Genomic DNA, 17,887 nt, shown 5'->3' with positions numbered 1-17,887 from the left:
TCTAAAAACTCAAGGACAGAATTTTAGAATTTTCGCAAGGAAATGGATTATTTAGCCAGTTGGGTTGGGCGAAAGTGGTCGAACGGGTCGTCGCTTCTCAAAGCCTCAAAGTGCCGGGCAAGGGGCGGCCAATGAAGAGGCCGTCACATGAGCTCCAGCCACCCGCACCAGAATCTCCCATTTATTTTATCGGACTGGAAAAGAATCTCGTGTGCCTTTTTTTGGCGCTTGCTTAGAAAAAGATTCCAAATCCCCGTGGGCCCCGGCCAGTTGGAGGGATCCAGCCAGCGCCCAGCAACGACGTACCCGAACAAACTCCGCCCCCCACGCCCCTCCCGGAACCCCGTCCACTGGACCCTCCTGAGCGACCCCTGGGCCCCACCGGAATCTCAGTTCTGGCTCGCCCAGTGCGCCGCGTCCACGTGGCGGTGCCCCAGGCGGACGATGCCCCCGCGCGTCCGCATCAGCCGCGCACGCAAGTCGCCTTGGCCTTGGCCAGTGGTGGCCGCGCACGGGACCGAGGCGCACGCACGCAGACGCGGACGGGGACGGGACTCTCGCCGCTGCACGCACGCAGACGCAGACGCAGACGCGGAGGAGGAGAGGGAGCGATGGCGGCTGGGACTGGCCGGGTGCTGCCGCTGCTGGCCGTGGCGGCGGCGCTCGCGGCCGCGCTCCTCTACACCGCGCCCTTCTCCAAGGTGAGCGGCGCCTGGCGCCCCCTCGAATCTGCATGCGGCGGTAATGGTATGGTGGCGGAGACTGACGGGTGTTTGTTGTTTTTGCGCGCGCGCGTGCAGAGTCTGGGCGGCGAGGGGTGCAGCCTGCTCCCGCACGGCCACTTCTGGATCGCCAGCCAGCGGGTCGTCGCGCTCGGCCGCGTCGGCCCCGCCGCAGGTACGCCGCCCCTCCCTTCCATTCCGCCTCAATCGCCCCGGCGTCCAAAAAGTCAAACTGATGCGTGATTGGTGCGTGTGTCTGTATGTTGTGTGTGCAGTGGAGGTGAAGGAGGGGCTGATCAACGCCATCGCCGTGGGGGACTACCGGAGCTTCGTGCTCCGCCGCCCGCTCGTCGACTACGGGGACGCCGTCATCATGCCCGGCCTCATCGACGTGTAAGCCACACAAACTGTCACTGAATGAGTTACTGTCTCTGAAGATAATTACTCGCCGTGAGTTACATACATCTTTCACGGTGGCGTTGCATTTTCAGGCACGCGCATCTCGACGAGCCCGGGCGGGCCGAGTGGGAGGGCTTCTCCACCGGCACAAGAGCCGCCGCCGCAGGTGCGAATCTCTTTTTAATTAGTTAGTTCAGAGCCACACTCCAAAGCAGTTCCGCCTGTATCTGTCTGTGCTAATCAGGATTCAGGAGCAACCTGATATGCTAAGTACAGTAACCATCGTTTTCCTCTTAAGTTAACAAACATATATAGAAGCAACATTACTGGCTCTTCCAGTTTTGGATTACGACTGATTTAGCAGGAACTAGTAATTAGATGTATTCGGTCTTGCTCCATAACTCTGCAAATTGATTCCTCCATTTTCAGGTGGCATAACAACATTGGTGGACATGCCTCTCAACAGCTTCCCATCAACGGTCTCTGAAGAAACTCTCAAACTCAAGGTTCAGACCGTTCCCTTGTTGGACGCATCAGTAGGCATTCTTTTTCTGCAACTAACACTGACAATACTTGCATGCTTGATTATCAGGTGGATGCAGCTCGGGATAAACTATATGTTGATGTCGGTAAGTGGCACGGTTCAGTACCATGGCTAACTAGCAATGTCAAGGCTTTCAGCTTCTGTGCTAGTTTCTCAACAACAGTGCTTCATCTGAACCTGTTTCATGTCCAGTTCTCAACATTCCTGACCTGCTTGCTCTTCTCATATAGGGTTTTGGGGAGGCCTTGTACCCGAGAACGCCTTGAACCCAAGCAAATTGGAGAGCCTGCTAAATGCAGGAGTTTTAGGACTTAAGGTCTGTTTCTCAACTACTAACAGCTGATGCCTCATCATTTCTGGTTCACACTAATGTCCACCTCTGTTTTTCCTTTCCTTGTCTAAAAAATGCTGACATTACAAGGAGAAACTGACTGAATTTTCGTCTTCTTTTATTCCAGTCTTTTATGTGCCCCTCTGGTATCAATGACTTCCCCATGACAAATTCAACTCATATCGAGGTACGCTGTTTTTTCAGTTCTCACATGTTTTACTTGGCATCTATAAGATTTTCACAATTCTGCTTATCTCAACTCCCTAAAAGAGTTTATCGTCTTGTTTTCACACTGTAGGAGGGCCTGGTTACACTGGCAAAGTACAAAAGGCCCTTACTTATCCACGCAGAGCGCATACCGGATGTCGCAAGTGACGAGGAGCTCGATGACGAACTAGATCCCCGATCTTACGCAACATATCTGAAGTCCAGAACTCCAGCATGGTAATTTACATTTCGACAAAATGTAATTGGTTACTACTCTCTCCGAGCCAGAAAGCGCCGCGTGTTTTCTCTGGGTGTACATTCAGATGAAAGAATTACTGAGATTCACTGATTAATCCTATGATCTCTTATACCCAGGGAGGAATCAGCCGTTAGGGATTTGAAACGTGCCATGAAGGACACCGAGGTGGGGGGCCGGTCAGAAGGAGCTCATCTTCACATTGTCCATCTCTCAGATTCAAAAACTACCCTCGATCTTCTGAAGGTGCGACGACATACTAGTCTACCCTCCATTTCCCCGGTTCTCTTGGCCGACAAGTTTTGTCCTTCCAGGATGCGAAACACAGCGGCGCAAAAGTCACTATAGAAACCTGTCCTCATTACCTCGCATTTTCGGCGGAGGAAGTTCCAGATGGGGACACTCGTTTCAAGTGCTCTCCTCCCATACGCGCCGCCGCCAACAAGGATAACCTCTGGGAGGCTCTACTTGTATGCCATCTCCTATCCCTCCCGATTCCGACTCTCTGCAACATTGTGAATAATAGTTCTAGCTAGGCTAACTTTTGAATCGACGAATGCCAGGATGGGCACATCGACATGCTCAGCTCGGACCACTCGCCCTCGACTCCTGATCTCAAGCTAATGGAGGAAGGCAACTTCATGAAGGCATGGGGAGGTATCTCATCTCTGCAGGTTAGTTTGCTCAAATTGTTTGTGTAAGCGTGCACATTTTTCAGCAGAATCATATTGCCAAACTATTGCATACATACATACATACATACAGAACTGATGCGAATTCACCGTGTTTTTCTCACAAATTTCTGCAGTTTGTGCTCCCTGTAACATGGTCACATGGGAAAAAGTATGGCATCACCCTGAACCAGCTAGCCTCATGGTGGAGCGAGAAGCCCGCCGAGCTAGCGGGACAGAAGAACAAGGTAAGCAGTGCATCTTAGCACACAGAGATAGGGGGAGTTCCACTATCTGATTGAATATTTATTTGCTCCAAATGTAATGTTGATTGCGATGATAGGATCAAAATGGTAAGACTCAAGAGCTGCACTTGTTTTGTGTAGGGGTCTATTCTGCCGGGGTACCACGCCGACATCGTGGTGTGGAAACCCGAGGCGCAGTTCCACCTCGACGACACCCATGCCGTATACCACAAGCACCGGGTTCGTTCCCCAGCTCCCTAAAACCATGAATCTTTACACTGCTCCAACAGTTATACTATTTGAACTGAAAATCAGACTGATCTCGCGTTTTGTTTGCAGAACATCTCGGCGTATCTCGGGAAGGAGCTATCGGGCAAGGTGCTGTCGACGTTCGTGAGGGGGAACCTGGTGTTCGCCGAAGGGAAGCATGCCGGGGCCGCCTGCGGCGCCACCATCCTCGCCAAGTGAAACCGTAGAGCTACGATATCTCCGCTGATTTCTAGCGTATATGATCGTGTGCGCTATGTAGTATGTATGTGTGCAGATTTGTACTTAGTTGTTTCCCTGTGTATAATTGGATCCAGTGCATGCATCCATTCCCCTCCATTGTGTATACCCACCCATTCATTGGACAGCACCAGGTGTAGGCTATTTCTCTGAATTATTCAGATGTAGTAGTTCTGATTTCTGAACTTCTGAGTTGTGATAATATCTATGGGAGGAATGTGAATTATTCTGCTACTCTTATGACTTGCCGACGAATTTTCAGCTGTAAAAAAAGATCTTCCTGGATTATTCAGACACTCTGTTTTTGTACTGTATTCGAATTTGCAGAGGCTCAGGCGCAAAGAAGTGAAGAAGGCGTATTTTCTTGTCTACGTTAAGCCCTCGATGAAGCGGTATGGGGTTTTGGATAAGGCTGGCTGAACGCGGCCGCGTGTTCCAACTCCCACCTCCGTCTCCGGCGGGAAGCGGAGACCTCCCGCTCCCACTACCATTCCGGCGGCCATGGCCACCGCCGCCTCAAACCTTTACCTCCGCCTGCCGTCGACACTCCCCTGTACAGTTTCCTTCCCCACCCGCTTCTCGCGCATTCCACACGCTCCGCCGCGACGCATTCGGACGGCCGCCTCGCGAACCTTAGCACCGCCCGCCACGTCGGAAGTCCCGGAGGTGGAGGAGCTGCGGATGGAGGCGGAGTCCGCGCTGGAGTGGGGCGGCGTGTGCGCGCGGCTGGCCGACTTCGCCGCCACCGCCGCGGGCCGCGCCGCCTGCGGGGAGGGCCGGGTCCCCGTCGGCCTTAGCCGGGAGGAGAGCGAGCGGCTGCTCGAGCAGACCGCCGCCGCGTCGCTGCTCTCGGCGCCGCTGGATTTCGGCGGCGTGGGCGACGTGTCCGCGGTCGTCGCCGCGGCCGCCCGTGGCCGGCTGCTCGCCGTGCGGGAGATATGCGGCGTCGGACGCAGCCTCCGGGCCGCGCGCGGGGTGTTCGACCAAGTGAAGAGCCTCGCCGAGGAGATGCCAGATGGGAGGTAAGGGGATTGGTTCAGCTTCACTGTTGGCTGGAAATGAAATCAAGCTAAACCATAGTGATTTGGTAGAAATACATCATTTCCTTTGTCGAAAATCTCCACGGTTCCATTTCAACAGACACAAAACCCGCCAACGCGTCAGGTTCTGCTTAACTCTTGTGGAAACGGATTCGAGCAAAACTGTAGTGATGATTTGGTAGAAATGCAAAATTTTCTTTGCATAAAATCTCCTTGGTTCCATTTCATCAAACACAAAACCCACCAACCCAGTAGGTTCAGCGCAAAGCAGTATTGGAACACTGAAACACAACATTGATGAAATGAATTCAAATCAGTGTAGCTCATAAGGTTTCTTTGTGCAAGTGGCTGCCGAAGTAGCCGTCTGGGAGAGGTGGCCTCATGATGCGGCGGACGTTGGCCGAGAACATAAGCTGTGTCGTAGCATCCGGGGGTAGCTTCCGGGCTAATTTGGGGCTAAAATTGATGCAGTGCCCCGTTTGGACTATATTGAGTTATGCAACTCAGCTTGGGTAGTTGGGTTGTATAATTGTTATTACCAATGGCACAAGATCTTAAGATATTTTGTTGGTTCATCCTCTGCAGGTACTCTCCTCTTCTGGATATACTGCAGGGCTGCGACTTCTTGACAGAGCTTGTAAAAATGATTGAGTTCTGCCTTGACTCCAATCTCTCTATGGTCCTTGATCGGGCAAGCGAAAGACTAGGAACAATCCGCAAGGAAAGGAGGATGAACATCGATATGCTAGAATCCCTGTTGAGAGATACATCCGTGAAGATTTTCCAGGCAGGCGGGGCTGATAGCCCTGTGGTCACTAAGCGCCGCTCTAGAATGTGTGTTGGTGTTAAAGCTTCACACAAGCATTTGGTGCCTGGTGGAATTGTTCTGAGTTCCAGTGGCTCTGGTGCGACCTACTTTATGGAGCCAAGGGATGCCGTCAAGCTGAACAACACTGAAGTAAAACTCTCGGGCGATGAGAGAGCTGAGGAGTTGGCAGTATTGGGCTTACTAACTTCAAGAATAGCAGATTCCCGAACGAAGATCAGGCATTTGATGGGGAAAATATTGGAGCTGGACCTGGCTTGCGCTAGAGGTTCATATGCCCTATGGATAAATGGCGTGAGGCCTGCCTTCAGTGACAGGGATAGCAGTAGTGAATCGGACCCAAGTGGCGCATATTCAGTATTTATTGAAGGCATTCGACATCCTTTGCTCCTTGAACAGTCCCTTGGCATTGCAGAAGAATCGGCCGCCACTGAAGCAACTGAAGTGGGGAAAGAACAGCTATCTGAAGACCACCCTGTCCCTTCAATGCCTGTTCCATTGGACATGCATGTGAAGAATGATACTAGGATAGTTGTGATCTCCGGACCTAACACCGGAGGCAAAACTGCTACTATGAAGACCTTGGGATTGGCCTCTCTTATGTCAAAAGCTGGAATGTTCTTCCCGGCCAAAGGAAGGCCTAGGCTTCCATGGTTTGATCAGGTTCTTGCAGACATTGGTGACCACCAGGTAGTCTCTGTCTTTTGAAGAGAGTTTCTCTAATCACTTGTGGGACAAATATGTTTATTGATGCAAACTGTTTTCTGGATTGAAGTCTCTGGAGAATAGTCTCTCTACCTTCAGCGGGAACATATCACGTCTTCGCAAGATTGCACAAGTTGTATCAACAGATTCTCTTGTTCTTATTGATGAGATTGGCAGCGGCACTGACCCATCAGAAGGTGTATCCCTTTCAACTAGCATTCTGAAGTATCTTGCTAGTAGACTAAACTTGGCTGTCGTGACAACCCATTACGCTGATCTAAGCCGTCTTAAAGCTGTTGATGATCGATTTGAGAATGCTGCAATGGAATTTTGTTTGGAAACCCTGAAACCAACATATCGAGTATTATGGGGAAGTACCGGTAATTCGAATGCATTGAGCATTGCAAAGTCAATTGGCTTTGACCAGAAAGTACTCGATCGTGCACAAGAATGGGTTGAGAAACTATTGCCTGACAAACAAAAGGAACGCCAAGGTTTACTTTACGGCTCTCTGCTGGACGAAAGAAACCTTCTGGAGTCCCAGGCAAATGAAGTAGCATCTGTTCTTTCAGAAGTTGAGGATCTTTACAATGAGGTACATCTCTTTACTGTTATTATCTGTTTTGACAATTTTTCACAGTAGTGATTTCATACTTTCAGTTGAAACCTCACTTGATAATAATTTGATTTTGAAGATTCGCTTAGAAGCTGATGAGCTAGATAACCGAGTAGCTGCTTTGAAGGCAAGAGAGTCTCAAAAGGTGCAACAAGAGTTGAAGTCTGTAAAGTCTCAGATGGACCTTCTAATCAAGAACTTTGAAGTTCAACTCAAGAATTCAAAACTCGAACAGTACAACTCAGTAATGAGGAAAGCAGAAGCTGCGACGGCTTCCTTGGCTGCTGCTCATCAGCCAACTGAGTTTGCTGTCAGCGACGATGAAAACAAGAGTTTATATGTTCCTCAAATTGGAGACAAAGTGTATGTTGAAGGACTGGGAGGCGGGAGTATGGCCACTGTTGTCGAGATACTCAGTGAAGATGGGAGCTGTATGGTTCAGTATGGAAAAATAAAGGTGCGGGCCAAGAATAACAAGATGAAGCTGGCCCAGAGAGACGCGAAGGAGACATCGGCTTCTTCCTCGGCACAAGGAAAGGTGCGCTTTGCATCTGCTCTATAATAGATTATCCAGCTGCATTTATTTTGGTTTTACTCATCATTTGGCATGCAACATGAATACATGATAAACCTGTTTGAAATGTTGGAAACCTAGTGTAGCCACTGACATAACATACATCATATATTTCGTCAACATAACTGTGGTCAAGAACCAATGGCGTCGCTTTGACTGCTGTGTCCGCGATGAAATGTACTTTTATCAAATGATATTTTGCTGAGGTTCTCACTGCCGTCTAGGTTCTTCTCAGACCCTATTCAAGTATCCGTTTCAGAAACATGTGCTGTTGTGCATAGAAACATGGTGTATTCAATGCTGGTTCGTTCTATCCGTTTCAGAAAATCTGCGCTGCCCGATGCGCTAGGCTAGCACACCCAGTTTCTCCGAAGGACGGACTCAACTTTAGGTTTGCATATATCTTTCGTTTCCATCGAGTTGGGTCGTCGGATGCTCCATTAGGCTGGTATCATGTGTTCCCCAGCCAACTGGCCATATCCGCCATCCTACTTTTCTGTCGGTACGCTCCGCGTCCTACACGTGGCATGTTAGCATGGCGAGCTCGGGATGGAAACCGAGTTCGCTCGAGCCCTACAGGATGCATTGAATCTGACATTGCTGGTACTATTGATGATTCCGGCTTTAGTTCGGGTAGATGCAGTGTGGAGCAACCTAGGCTGGAGCGGGCACACATTGGTCCATGCAAAGCTAGACCGGTGGAGTGGATCCATGCATGCACCTTAATTAAGTGAACTCCCATCGTATGTTCCAGGCGGCGTATGATTGGCGTAATGTTCTCCCTCATCATAAGCTAGACTGTATTATTCAGCAGGCCCAAGCTAGACTGTATTATTCACCAGGCCCTGTAATAATGTTCTGCCAAGTTGATGTTTTACGCCTACGGTGTGGCAATTTGGCAGGGATCTCGAGCACAGAAGCGGTCTGCAGCGGGCACGGCGCAGACCGGCAGCGTCTCCTTTGCCCCGGCGGTGCAGACGTCGAGGAACACGGTGGACCTGCGGGGGATGCGGGTGGGCGAGGCGTCGCATGAGCTGGAGATGGCCATTGACGGGTGCAGGGCGTACCAGGTCCTGTTTGTGGTCCACGGCATGGGCACCGGGGCGGTGAAGGAGTGCGCGCTGGGCGTGCTCCGGAGCCATCCACGGGTGGTGAGGATCGAGGACGAGAGCCCCCTGAACTACGGCTGCACCGTCGCCTACATCGAGTGAATGAAGATGCAAATCGACGGCGGCGCCGCTCGAGTCCGTACCTACAGCAGCGACAGCTATACATTTTACAGATCGTAGACAACAGAGTTCTCCTGCGTGTTGTAGAGCAAAACACACACACACACACACACACACACACACACACACACACACACACAACAGAGTTGGAGCTACATACATAGAGAAGAAGAAAAAAGGAAAATTACGCAGAGTTTTTGGGCCCCTGTTTTCAGTGCGAGAATTGAACTGTTACATTAGAAGATATCCACTGGGCGGAATTGAGCCGGCCTGGCGACATTGGAGGAAGAGGTTGGAGGGACACGGGTGGTGGTGGCCCAGCGAGAGCGAGGGAGTAATGTAATGGGCACTGTGGTGGTTGATTCTGGTGGATATACGACGGCGCCATTCAAGTTTGCCCTAGAGAATCAAAATCGAGCTAGATGCAGATGGTCATGGTGGGTAGGTTCATGCATGCACATGCGCATGAGGGCGCTTCTCTGGAGCGATGCGATGCATGGGCACGCGGATTCTTTTTGTATGCCGAGGTCTCATCTTTCATCGGTTTCGCTACTACCGGCACCAGGGGCTATGTTTCATTCACACAAAGACACGGTGCATGTGAGGACTGCAGTGGAATAAGAATGAGGTAAAATCACTCGCTGAAGGTCAACGCCCCGGCGCCTAACCAGTTGGTTCGTACTATGATGCTAAGCCAGAGATACTTGAAAATGATGCTCCACGGCTGATGATAACATTACTAAAATCCATTTTTTTTCTTCTCAAGTACAATATACATCCAATGTCAGAGTTTTAGAGTTAAAAATCTGGTGCCCTCAGGCACGTCGCATGGCAAACTTGCTGACATTTGTGTTCGTACACAATGCCCTCTGTACAGAAATATTAGTGATGTAAATGCTCTTATGTTTTTTTTATAGAGGGAGGGTGTGCAGGGTAATGTTGACTTTAGAACATGATAAATCTTAGTACACGGCATCATAAGAAATTTATATGTTTCCGCGTGGCAATCTTTAAACACCATTTAAGTGGTCTCATTTATTGCCATGCATGACACAGTAGCATCACATTTATTATGTTACGGTATCTACCTATGTTAATATAACCATCTCTCTCTTCTTTAATTGCCTGCCACATAAGCATGTTTGCGAGTCCCAAGTACATGATACTACTTATGTTCCCCCCACTATGGCCAGCCTTACCATTTTTACAGGGTTTTCCGCAAAATCTTAGTACACGCCGCGCGGATTCTTTTTGTATGCCGAGGTCTCATCTTTCATCAGCTTTTTACTATTTTTTTCTTTTTTTTCGAAAAGGGGGTGTACCCCAGCCTCTACATCAGAAAGATGCATACGGCTCATATTATTAAAAAGATAATCCAGTAACAAAGTCTCCAAAGGTCGTAGTGCGAAAATAAACAAAAGCTCAAAAGAGCTAAGACCCAAAGCCACAACCGGCTGGCAAATACAATAGGAGCACTACATGTCTATCCTATTACATGACCGCCATCCAAACCGGTTGAAAATATCCCGAACTACCATCTCCCATCGGGTAGACGCAGTAACCAAACGCTCCCTAGCCTCCGTTGAAGTGAGTAGCGATCACATACGGATGAAGGCTGTGGCCCTGAAGATAACCTGCAAAAAGTGAATGTTTGTTGATCTGTTAAAGACTAAATCATTTCTGCAGTTCCATACTGCCCAAAATAAAGCACAAACGCCAACACGAATGTGTCTTGCAGTATCAGAATCAACCCCATCAAGCCATGTTCCAAATACCATGTTTGATAGAGGTGGGCTGATTAATATTAAATGCAATATGAATCGACCGCCACAGAATCTTAGCCAACGGACAATCGAGAAAGAGGTGTTTGATGCTTTCGTTATGATCGCAAAAGCTACACCCAGACGAGCCCACCCAGTTGCGTTTTGCAAGGTTATCCTTAGTCAAAATGACTTGTTTATGCACAAACCACATAAACACTTTGATTCGTAAGGGTACTTTAACTTTCCAAATGTGCATCGAGGAAGGGATGACGCTAGAGTTAATGACATCCAGATACATTGATTTGACCGAGAACACACCGTTCTTAGTAAGTTTCCAATGCAGCTGATCTGGCTGCTGGGACAGCCGGACTTCCATTAAACGTCTAACAAGATGGAGCCAGGCCTCCCAACGATTTCCAACTAGCGTCCGTCGAAAACTAATATTGAGGGGAGCGGATTGTAAAATAGTTGCAACGTAGGCTTCTCTACGTCGGACAATGTTGTACAAAGTAGGATATTGAAGTGCAAGGGGGGTCTCCCCAAGCCACGTATCCTCCCAAAACCTCGTAGTGGCACCATTCCCGACAATAAATTTTGTCTTGTTGAAAAAGAGTTGTTTAACTCTCATCAAACCCTTCCAAAAAGGTGAGTCGGAAGGCCTCACATTCACCTAAGCCTAGGTTTTAGCATAAAGATACTTATTACGCAAAATCTGTGCCCAAGTAGCCTCCGTCTCAGACGACAGTTTAAATAGCCACTTGCTAAGGAGACATATGTTTTTGACTTCTAGATTTTCAATACCTAGACCTCCTTGGTCCTTCGGCCTACAGATTATATCCCACTTAGCAACCCTATACTTTCGTTTAAGCTCATCAATCTGCCAAAAGAATCAAGATCGGTAGAAATCTAACCTTTTCCTGACGCCCACCGGAACCAGGAAAAAGGATAAGAGAAACATAGGCATACTGGTAAGGGCCGAATTAATCAGAATCAATCGTCTTCCGTATGACATGAGCTTCCCTTTCCAACAGCTCAGTTTCTTTTCAAAACGATCCTCGATGCATTTCCACTCAATGTTAGTCAGCTTACGATGATGAATGGGTATACCTAAGTATGTAAACGGTAATGAGCCCAATTCACATCCGAACAATTGTTTATACGTCTCCTGGTCATCATTTGCTCTTTCGAAGCAAAACAATTCGCTCTTGTGGAAGTTGATTTTGAGGCCAGACAATTGTTCAAATAAGCATAACAGCAGCTTCATGTTTCTTGCTTTCGTCAAGTCGTGCTCCATAAAGATGATAGTATCATCAGCATACTGAAGAATGGAAATCCCGCCGTCAACTAGATGTGGAACCAAGCCACCTACCTGCCCTGCATCCTTTGCCTGACCTATTAAAATAGTCAGCATGTCAGCCACTATGTTAAACAGGATCGGTGACATCGGGTCTCCTTGCCTTAGCCCCTTGTGTGTTTGGAAATAGTGTCCTATGTCGTCATTCACCTTAATCCCGACACTCCCTTTTGCGTAAAGGAATCAATCTGGTTTCTCCAGGACGGATCAAAACCTTTCATACGCAAAGCTTGTTGAAGAAAAGGCCATTTAACTTTATCATATGCTTTTTCAAAATCCACTTTAAAAACTACGCCATCAAGTTTTTTGAGTGGATCTCATGGAGCGTTTCATGCAAGACAACAACCCCTTCAAGGATGTTTCTATCAGGCATGAAAGCAGTCTGGGACGGATGAACTACAGAGTGCGCAATCCGCGTAAGTCTATTCATCCCGACCTTGGTGAAGATTTTGAAACTCACATTAAGCAGACATATAGGCCTGAACTGCTCAATGCGAATAGCCTCTGTCTTCTTAGGAAGAAGAGTTATCGTCCCAAAATTCAGCTTAAACAACTGAAGCCGTTCCTCAAAAAACTCCTGAAACATGGGCATCAAATCTCCCTTGATAAAATGCAAGCACTTTTTGTAGAACTCCGCCGGAAACCCATCCGGTCCTGGAGCCTTATTATTCTCCATCTGTGCAATGGCCTCAAACACCTCTTTCTCCGAGAAAGGAGCAGTCAGGAGCTCATTCTCGGCAGTCTCAAGTTGAGGAACATCCTCAACCCTATACTCATCTAACGACACAAGTCTCTTCCGGGGGACCAAACAACTGCTTATAATAATTGGAAAATTCTCTTTTTACGATGCTTCCCATTAGCAATCATATGAAAGAATTGAGTATTATCCTCGCCTTGTACTATTTTGCGAACCTTAGCTCGCAACGCCCACTTCAATTCCTCCTCGCGAAGAAGCTTTTTAAGTCGCATCTCCGCCTCTATCTTTGTTTCCAACTCACTGGAATCCAAGATAGAAGTTTCCGCTTTAACTTCAAGGTTTTGAATAAGTAGAAGAAGTCTCTCCTTCTCCGCCTTATAAATTCCATGCGTGTGCTTAGCCCAACCACGAAGGAACCTTCAGAGACGACGAATCTTGCATTGCCATCGCTCGATAGGCGTCCTTCCTCCTGAGTCTTTAGCCCACTCCCGAGCTAACAACTCAAGGAACCCTTCTCTTTCAAACCAGGCAAGTTCAAACAAGAAAATGTTCTTGTTGCCCACAAAATTTTGAACTCCGGAGTCGACTAGTAACGGTGTATGATCCGAGACACCTCGTGTCAATGCCTGCACAGTTACCAAAGGAAACTTCTGTTCCCATTCGACACTTGCTAGAACACGGTCAAGTTTCTCAAATGTCGGAACCGGTAACGAATTAGCCCAAGTGAATTTCCTACCAAGAGCTCTATCTCTCTAAGATCCAAGCTTTCGATAATAGTGTTGAACATAAACGACCATCGGCCGTCAAAATTGTCATTATTCTTTTCCTCTTTTCTTCGGATAATGTTGAAATCCCCCCCCCCCACTAAGAGAGGGAGTTGTTCGTTACCACAAATACGAACCAGATCCACCAAAAAATCTGGCTTGAGCTCTGGTTGCACAGCTCTGTAAACCGCCACCAAAGCCCAATCAAACCCATCTGCCTTAGTTCTAACTCGAAACTTGACAGCAAACTCTCCCAAAACTACACTCTGAACTTCCAACGTTTCGCACTTGACCCCAAGTAAAACCCCACCGGATCTTCCTCGAGGGGGGAGGCAATGCCAGTCAAAATCAACCCCCCTAGACAAAGTGGCAAGAAATTGAGAAGTGAAATTGCTTCTTCCAGTCTCAGACAAAGCAATAAAATCTAAATGATGTTCAAGAGAAGCATCCGCTAAGAACCTTCTTTTAGCCAAGTCTCTAAGACCTCTGCTATTCCAGAAAATGCCTCTCATAAATCATCATGAAATTTTTTGGCAGTACGGATCCGAGCACTCCTACGCACTGCCGAGACTGGATAGACCTTCCGTTTCCACGTCCGTTTTGGCTTTATGTGACCATCAACCTGATCACCGCACTCATTGTCTTAGCACCAAGGGCTCATCTACATGAAGAGACGTCTCAGGATTGGTGTCCTCCTCCGTCTCAAGTAGTGCAGGGTCAAGATCGGCACACAAGCCATCAAAGACCTTAACCCCAAGCGCATCTATCTCCGAGTCGTTCATTGGTTTAACAGCAGCAATGTGATGAATCATATCTACCGCACGTTCAGCTTCCAAATCAAGAATGTCGTTAACCGACTTGGATATTTCAAAATCATTATTACCAAGTGAAACACCTATTTGATTTGCATTATGAATAATTTCATCATCAGTAAAATGCAAAATGGAATTTGACTTATTAACAGACATACCAGTGGAGATCTCGACGTCACGCAACTTGGCAGCCCTCAAAGCACACCTCAGCTGCATGTCATCAACGTCCGGCTGCTCCTGCAGCCTCCTGCTGATCCGCCTCCCCTGGGAGATAGGATCCGGGATACCGCCAAAGGCGATGACCTCCTCGCGAGAAGCTCTGCTAGGGGAGAGGCCTCCTGCCCGTCCCCCAACAGCGGCGCCCCGGGTCATAGTCACCGGGGCAGGAGAACAAAGCGGCGACGTCGCCCGCGGCCTGTCCACGGGCGACCCGCCATCAGCAGGGTCCGGGGAAACCCACGCGCGGTGCTCTGGGGAGGAAGCCGGTGAGACGGCCGCGTCACCCGGCCCTCCCACCGCAACGGGGCCCGGTGAGCCGACGGCCTCCTGCCCGGCCACACCCCCGCCCGCGCGCGGTGACGTGGAGATGAACGCCGCGCCCGCCGTAGGAGCAGGTCTGGTCGGAGAAACGATGGTCAGCCCCTGGCCGCCCCCACCGGTCGACCCTCCCAAGAAAGCTGCCACCGCCTTTGATGGCGCCATATCAGTCGTTGGGGAACACATCGCCATGGAGGGAGAGAGTGGTGCGCAGGCCTCCTGCCCGCGTGTCCCACCCGAGCCCCCCAGAGCCCCCGGGGAGGCGATAGCCCCCGCGCAGGCCATGGGCCCCCTCGAAGCAGGTGCATCAAGAGCGTATGAGGGCCGGACCTCCCGCCCGCCCAAATCTGCCGAACCGTCCAGCGTGGCCGTCACCTCCAGCCTAGGCAACGGCGATGAAGGAGGAGTAGCGTGAACCTCCTGTCCAGGGATTCCTCCCGGTCCATCGACGATCAAGACAGAGTCAATCCCTGTAATCACCGGCGGCAATTGTTCCGATGGATCATCCATGTCCACGCGATCACTCCAAAGACGAGGAGGTACTGAGCAAGCTCCTACGGAACCAAGCTGCAACATGTTAGACGGGACCGAACTCAGCGATTTCCCCTGAGCAGGCTCTCCTGCCTTAGACGAATCCGCAGGCCCGAAAGCCCTGTTACCATCATTTTGTGCGCTATCACCATGGTTCCCAGGAGCACCTCCCCCCTCAGTAGTGTCCATATGATGTACCTCCTCAAAGTCCTAAAACAAATTAGGGTCCTCATACTCGACATTCAACATATAAGCAATACCCTCGTGACACCATCTTACCACATCCGGCAAGAACTCGATGTTAGCCACACTAACCAGCAAGCGCGCCACACCATGAGCACGTGTGAAGGGCATATCTACCTGCTCCGTCTTACCGAGCAAGGATCCCAGGCTCCATGTGACCAAGAAGTTATCCAAGGCCTCAGATGGCGCTGATGAAGTCATGTACCTAGGGTAGGGTCATGGACCTGCCCAAAGGTACCCTCCTCAAGGACACTCGCGAAAGAAGCTGCCTTCCAGTCGACCTGGTAGGCTTCAACTCGATAGAATCCGAGACACTCGACCAAGAAGGCTCACTCGACCATCAGGTGCTCAGGAATCACTCTGTATCCAAATGGTCTATAATTAAGTAGTCTTTATGGTCATGATGACACTTTATGTCCGGCGTTACCAGTAACGCCAAGTCTTAACGTACCTTAAACCCTCTGCTACGTGGGTTGGCTGGGGTCCTGGCGCACTCTATATAAGCCACCCCCCTCCACAGGCAGAAGGGTTCGCACCCCTGTAACACATACGCATATAATCCAGTCGTCCGCCTTCGGGCTCCGAGACGTAGGGCTGTTACTTCCTCCCAGAAGGGCCTGAACTCGTAAATCCCTTGCGTATACAACTACTCCATAGCTAAGATCTTGCCTCTCCATTCCTACCCCCATTCTACTGTCAGACTTAGAACCACGACAGTTGGCGCCCACCGTGGGGCAGGTGTTCTAGCAATTTGTTGGAGAAGTTGGGATTCTTTCGATCTCCTACATCATGGTTTCAGGTGGAGTTCTGGTCGAGGGCCGTGAGATCCGTCTCGGTGCGCTCACGTTCGTCGCCGACGACTCCTCTTGGCTTCAGGAGGCTCCACTCGATGTGGACGCGCTCCCCGTCCGCGGGGCGACGCACTTTCGCGCGTGTGTCCGCGGCGTCCTCCTGCGGCAACCGTCGACTCAGTATGGGTCGGCTCCTGTGCCGTCCTCGCTCCCAGTCTCCCGCTGGCGCAAGCGTTCCGGTCGGTCGAGGCTTCAGCGGTGGGTGAGGCATGCGGTGGCTCGCCAGTCGGCCACCCCCCAAGTCGCGGCGATCGAGCCCGATGAATCTCTCTACGGCCTGTTCGATCTGTCGACTGGCTCCGCAGAGACTGCGTCCAAGTGCGATAGCAGTGACCCGGCGGCAGAGGTTCTAATGGTCGATGGACCACGCAGTCCCCCCGGATTCCCCCGCACCAATGGAGGTGACGGTGGAGGCGATCCGGCGCAAGACCACGAAGAGTACCTGCCCGAGCCCCTCACTTCGCTACAGAGGGAGGAGCTTCGCCGTCGGAACATGGATGCGCTTCACACTCCTATCGTTGGAGAAACCCCCGAGGCTCGTGCCTTGGAGGATGCGCGCTTGGCCAACCTGGCTGAGCGCACTCGACTGGAGAACCTCCAGCGAGTACTCGACGAGCGCGCGCGACCAAGGGTTCCAGAATCCAGTCGGCGTCAGCTCTTCCAGCCACCAACTCAGGTATATCGAACTCCGATTCAGAATTTAGCAGCTGCCGCCTGTATAGCAGAGTCCATTCAGCCTTCCCAGTCGGAGGCGGGTAGAGGTTTGCTACAAATCAGAGATCTGCTCCGGGCGGCAGGGGATCAAAACTCAGTCGTATCACAGTCACGGAACATGATTCACAGCAGATCCGTCGCTGCTAATTCAGTCTAATCGGCCCATAGTCTGAGATCGCCCCCGAGGCGTGAGGGACATGGAGGCCGGCGTGATGATCAGTACAAGAGCCGCGAGCAATATGAGCACCGATTCGATCGCAATGATCGACGTCGAGTGCCCACTCCTCCCCCAAGGGGTGGATCATACACTCCTCGGCAGCAGGACGACAGACGCCAGCACAGTGTTGGGTGAAGAGTTCCAGTCGACCCCAGGGAACCAGGCTTTGATGCGAGATCTATTATCGTCCAAGGTTTGGTCGACAGGAACAGAGCTCACCGAGAAGGCCATGACAGAGATGTTCCCTCCAGCAGCAGAGTTCATGTCTCAGGGCCAGAGTGTTTCAGCAGAGCCATCAGAGCCGCGGTGATTCCTTCCAACTTTAGGTTGGCGACTGGAGTCAGTAAGTTCACTGGTGAATCCAAGCCTGACACTTGGCTTGAAGATTACCGAGTGGCCATGATGAGGTAGCCATGAAGCATTTGCCTCTTATGTTGGAGGGTTCAGCCAGAGCGTGGTTGAATCAGTTAGCACCCAGCAGTATTTACACTTGGGAAGATCTTGCCCGAGTGTTTGTCAGGACATTTGAAGG

The 17,887-nt window shown here is 50.2% G+C and overlaps 1 protein-coding gene and 1 pseudogene across 1 annotated transcript; both read left to right on the top strand.

Moving 5' to 3' along the window:
- The first annotated feature begins 531 nt into the window (after positions 1-531).
- On the top strand, positions 532-8,936 carry LOC119366424 (annotated as a pseudogene).
- LOC119366422 lies at positions 4,306-4,908 on the top strand. The gene has a single exon (XM_037632158.1). It carries the CDS (start codon positions 4,384-4,386, stop codon positions 4,906-4,908), a length of 525 nt encoding a protein of 174 aa, XP_037488055.1. The 5' UTR covers positions 4,306-4,383.
- Positions 8,937-17,887: the final 8,951 nt, after the last annotated feature.

Source organism: Triticum dicoccoides, chromosome 2B, assembly GCF_002162155.2.
Source record: "Triticum dicoccoides isolate Atlit2015 ecotype Zavitan chromosome 2B, WEW_v2.0, whole genome shotgun sequence".
Classification (NCBI taxonomy): domain Eukaryota; kingdom Viridiplantae; phylum Streptophyta; class Magnoliopsida; order Poales; family Poaceae; genus Triticum; species Triticum dicoccoides.
This window is presented reverse-complemented; position numbering and strand designations above follow the sequence as displayed.